This window comes from Cnephaeus nilssonii (assembly GCF_951640355.1).
Source record: "Cnephaeus nilssonii genome assembly, chromosome: 21".
Classification (NCBI taxonomy): domain Eukaryota; kingdom Metazoa; phylum Chordata; class Mammalia; order Chiroptera; family Vespertilionidae; genus Cnephaeus; species Cnephaeus nilssonii.
The window spans coordinates 12,121,822-12,126,328 of record NC_137092.1 but is presented as its reverse complement, the minus strand read 5'-3'; the positions used below and the strand labels follow the sequence as shown (position 1 = coordinate 12,126,328).

General features: G+C 55.3%; 1 protein-coding gene across 1 annotated transcript; it reads right to left on the bottom strand.

Annotated features, from left to right (window-relative positions):
- Positions 1–1,876: 1,876 nt before the first annotated feature.
- Positions 1,877–2,996, bottom strand: S100A8 (S100 calcium binding protein A8). The gene is made up of 3 exons (XM_079760896.1): positions 2,859–2,996; positions 2,220–2,382; positions 1,877–2,085 (listed from the first exon to the last, which is right to left on the bottom strand). Exons 2-3 carry the CDS (start codon positions 2,358–2,360, stop codon positions 1,957–1,959), a joined length of 270 nt encoding a protein of 89 aa, XP_079617022.1. The 5' UTR covers positions 2,361–2,382; positions 2,859–2,996; the 3' UTR covers positions 1,877–1,956.
- Positions 2,997–4,507: the final 1,511 nt, after the last annotated feature.

Genomic DNA, 4,507 nt, shown 5'->3' with positions numbered 1-4,507 from the left:
CAACCGTGAGGAACCCCGAGTCGGGAGGCTGGGGTGGAGAACCTGACTGAAGAAGCAGGATTTCAGACAGGTCATCCTTACAGGCCCCCCCCCGGAAATCTCAGTGGCCGGATCTGCCTCAATTGGTGAGCCAAGGTCTCCTTTGTGGGCCCAAATGTTGCATGGGTTTCCTGCTAAACAACTTATTTCTCAACTTCCCACTGTCCTGTTCTTCTTTTGTAGCTGGGGAAACAGGAAACCAAATCACCTTGCTCTGGGCTACAAGCCTGTATGACTCTGCCCAATGGTTCCTGCAATGAACACAATCCTGTTTGTAAACCACAGTCTCCACGCCTCCCGCCTCCCTGAACCTCCCAGTGATGGCCCCTCTGTCTCTAGGCGGCCAGTGCCAGTGGGGTCACCTCCCCTGCGCACCACGAGCTGAGTATCAACTGTTGAGAGCTCAAGGTCAATGCGATTCTTCACAGCCAGTGCCCATCACGTACAGTGAAACTCCAAGGGGGCACTCTGTCACCTTCCCCATGGGTTCTGAGTGGGCTGAGTCAGCAGGCCCCCTTGGCAAACAAAATTTGATAATGATACGTCTCTCCCTCCCACCTCTCCAGCGGGGGTTCCTCTTCAGCCCAGGCTCCTGGGGTCAGAGGCACACAGCCATCCCCCAGGGGGTTGAAGGGCCCCTGGGGTGCTTAGGCAGAGGCTCAGAACCTCATGCACACAGAGGGACCCCAAGCCTGCCTTTGTCTCCCCAGGGCAGTGCACCCCAGCTTCACTGGGCAGGAGAGGAGGAGAGAGGGGTGTGGGCAGCAGCAGAGAAACTGACTGGCCCTTAGCTGCATGTCCCTGCGAAGTCCACCCACCCACCAAACAACAGACCATCGTGGAGTCACCGCACCTTTCATTACTAACGTCCAGCCGCAGGACCAGGGGTCTTAACCTTTTCAGGGTCTCGGACCCTCTAGAGAATCTGAGGAAAGCCAGGGAGGAATGTGCTGAGGCGCACACTCAAAATGATGCATCCACTTCCGTTCCATTCAGAGATGTAGAGTACACCTCCATCACCAACACCACGACCTCATCACCCCAGTGCGGGCAACAGAACATTTCCAAGGTGTGGCAAGAAACCCAGCTCAGGGCTGGGTTCTGAAATTCCCACTCACCAGGCCCTTCGATGTTTCCTTGATCACCAGAGCCATCACCCCACAGGGCAGCGTTTGAGTTACAGTTCTTTGAGTTGAGTTTTATTAATGCACTGGCCTGTCTGCCATCCCTGTATCTTTTAATTGAGTTTGAGAGATTGGAAGTCAAGAGAAAAGAAAAGCTTCCAAAATCTGGGCCGGGGGCTATTAGTGTTACTTATCGTAGAATTCTAAACACCCACCTCCTGTCACACCACACACAGAATCAGTCTCCTCTCTCTCTCTCTCTCTCTCTCTCTCTCTCTCTCTCTCTCTCTCTCTCTCTCACACACACACACACAAACACACTTCTATGCAGTTATTGCCCTAATTTCCCAAGAGTCTCATCTAAGACACTCAGCTGGGAATTAATATTTAGTTGAGAGAACAATAGTTTTCCTTACATCACCCTGTTTCCTTATCACCCTTTGGAAGACCATTAGCTACAGTGTCATGGGCTTTTTAGAGCCCTAAGTCGTAGAGCCAGTGACTGGGGGCCAGGGCTAGAAGAGACTCAGAAATCATTTAGGGGGGAAGGCAGAGCGGAAACCGGACACATGGTAAGAACGGAAAGTTCATGAGACATAGAGAGTGGGGGCCAACGGAAGCTTGGTTTTGTCCCTGTGGGTTTTCCAACCCTCCCCCCCCCCCCCCCACCCCCAAGGAGCCTCCTTCCACAAGAGGAAAGCGAGAGAGAGGCCTGAGGTATCAATCACTTTATTATTATTCAGGGACAAGTCCAGGGGCCCAGCCCCAGGCCCAGCAGCTCCAGGCCCAGCAGCTACTCCTTGTGGATTTCCTCATGGGCTGCCAGGCCCACCTTTATCACCAGCGTCAGGTACTCCTGGAAGTTGATGGCATTATCTTCATTGATATCCAACTCCCTGAACCAGGTGTCTGCACTCTTTTTCTGTCAAGATGGAGGAGAAAGAAGCAGAGTGTAAAGATCGGAGTGGCCATTTACCCGGGGCAGCAGGGGGGCCAGTGGCCCCCGGCATCATCAGAGCCAGGCAGAGAGCCAGGGGACACCCAGCCACACCTCACCTTCATGTACTGAGGGCACTCAGCATCTAGCAATTTCTTCAGGTCATCCCTGTAGAGGGCGTGGTCGTTCCCTTGCAGCTTGGAGTACTTGTGGTAGATCTCAATGAAATTGTTCAGGGTGCTCTCCAGTTCCGTCAGCATGGTGCCCAAGGAGTCGCTTCACCTGGAAGGGGGGGCACAGGGGTGGGGATGGTGCCTCTGCCCACAGTGGAGTGAAGACTAAGGGGACACTCAGAAGGTTCATAACTCAAGTAACGGCTTTGTCCTGGCCTGCACCGTCCAAATAACCAAACCCAGAGGATGCTCTAGCTGTGATGAGAAGGGGCGGGACGAAATGGATCGCAGTGTGGTAGGGAGTAGGTACACACACACACACACACACACACACACACACACACAGCCTGCCAACTCCATGCCCTCACCCTCTGCCCAAGAAAAGCCCAGCTTAGGAAATGAATGTGCCCTCACCTAAAAGTGCTAGCTGGCTGGCTCTTTGTCCCTGTCTCACTCTTCTCCCCAGGAGGTCGGGAGCTTGGTTCAGCCCTCCCTGAGCTTCCCCTTCCCCCTCCCCGCTCCCCAGCCTCCCCCGGGGAAGCGGGGAAGCCCGAAGTGTGGGGCCCACCAGGGCAGTCCACTTACCAGGTCTTCCTGAAACAGCGCTGACAGTTGACAGCCTTGACGGGATGCTCAGGCTGAGCGGCGCTCCCTTTTATAGCGGCGGGGCTGGGCCGCCGCCCCAGAGGGCGAGGCAGCTACTCCCGTCCCGGTTGCTACAGCCTCAGGTTTCCTAACCAGGTGGATGGGGCAATCAGGCAGCCTGGACATTTCTGAGGGGCGAGGCGGGGCGGGGCGGGGCGGGGGAGGAAGAGGAGGGGAAGAGGAAGGCTTTTTCCAAGCAGTAGTGCCCAGCAGGGGAAACCAGGAAGCAGCCAGGGTGGCCAGGCGCCCCCTCCCGAGTCCCCCCCTCTTCCAGTTGCTAGTGTCCTGGTACCTGTGTCCTGCCTGTCATCTCTGAATGGAACGGAAGTGGAGGCATCATTTTGAGTGTGCGCCTCAGCACATTCCTCCCTGGCTTTCCTCAGATTCTCTAGAGCAGGGGTCCTCAAACTACGGCCCGCGGGCCACATGCGGCCCGCCGAGGACATTGATCCGGCCCGCCGGGTGTTTTTGCCGCCGCTGCCTGTCCTGCTTAGCAGCCGACTTAGTAGTGTGCATAGGAATTTGTTCATAGTTGTTTTTTTTTTTTTTTAAACTATAGTCCGGCCCTCCAACGGTCTGAGGGACAGTGAACTGGCCCCCTGTTTAAAAAGTTTGAGGACCCCTGCTCTAGAGGGTCTGAGACCCCATAAAGGTTAAGACCCCTGGTCCTGGGGCTGGATGTTAGTAATGAAAGGTGCAGTGACTCCACGATGGTCTGTTGTTTTGTGGGTGGGTGGGTACTCTTCGTAGGGACATGCAGCTAAGGGCCAGTCAGTTTCTCTGCTGCTGCCCACACCCCTCTCCCCTCCTCTCCTGCCCAGTGAAGCTGGGGTGCACTGCCCTGGGGAGACAAAGGCAGGCTTGGGATCCCTCTGTGTGCATGGGGTTCTGAGCCTCCGCCTAAGCACCCCAGGAACCCTTCAACTCCCTGGGGGATGGCTGTGTGCCTGACCCCAGGAGCCTGGGCTGAAGAGGAACCCCCTCTGAAGGTGAGGGGTGGAGGGGGACTTTGGAGAATCCAGAAGTGCTTCCTGTCCAAGAGGAGAAGAGGAGGTGGCCCACTCCCCAGGATTTCAGGAGGAGCAAGCTGCTGCTTAACCCAACAAAATGCCACTGAGATTAACCGGCTTCCAACGCTGAAGATTCGTCACGCCTTTCCTCTCGCTACAAAGCGTTTCACAATCACATAATCTACTTAGAGCCTCAGAACACGCTTGTCAGGAGGTGGGGCATGGAACCCACCCAGTACAGACACGGAAGCTGAGGGCAGAGGCGAAGCGGTTCACCCCGAGTTTCCCAGTCTGATGGACACGTCACGGCCAGACCAGATCCTAGAGTTTGGGGCTCCAGAGTCTAATCTGACAAGAACTTGACTCTGCAGGGAAAACCCCTGTCCTCTCTCCTTCCTTCATGCATTCAACAAGGGTTTACCCTGTGCTTCTCCAGGGCCTGGGCCGCCATCGCCTCCTGGGGGAAGTAGATGGAATTAACCTTGGGCTTCATTGTGTCAGTAACTTTATAGCTGTGTAACCTTGGCCAATTACCTCCCCTCTTTGTGCCTCACTAGTAGTTACCTCACTTATTAAGTA

Bases quoted from the DNA above. Each gene is read 5' to 3' on its own strand.
- S100A8 (XM_079760896.1), bottom strand. From the start codon at position 2,360: ATGCTGACGGAACTGGAGAGCACCCTGAACAATTTCATTGAGATCTAC. The intron at 2,086-2,219 runs GTGAGGTGTGGC...CCATCTTGACAG, and splicing joins AGTGCCCTCAGTACATGAAG to AAAAAGAGTGCAGACACCTG.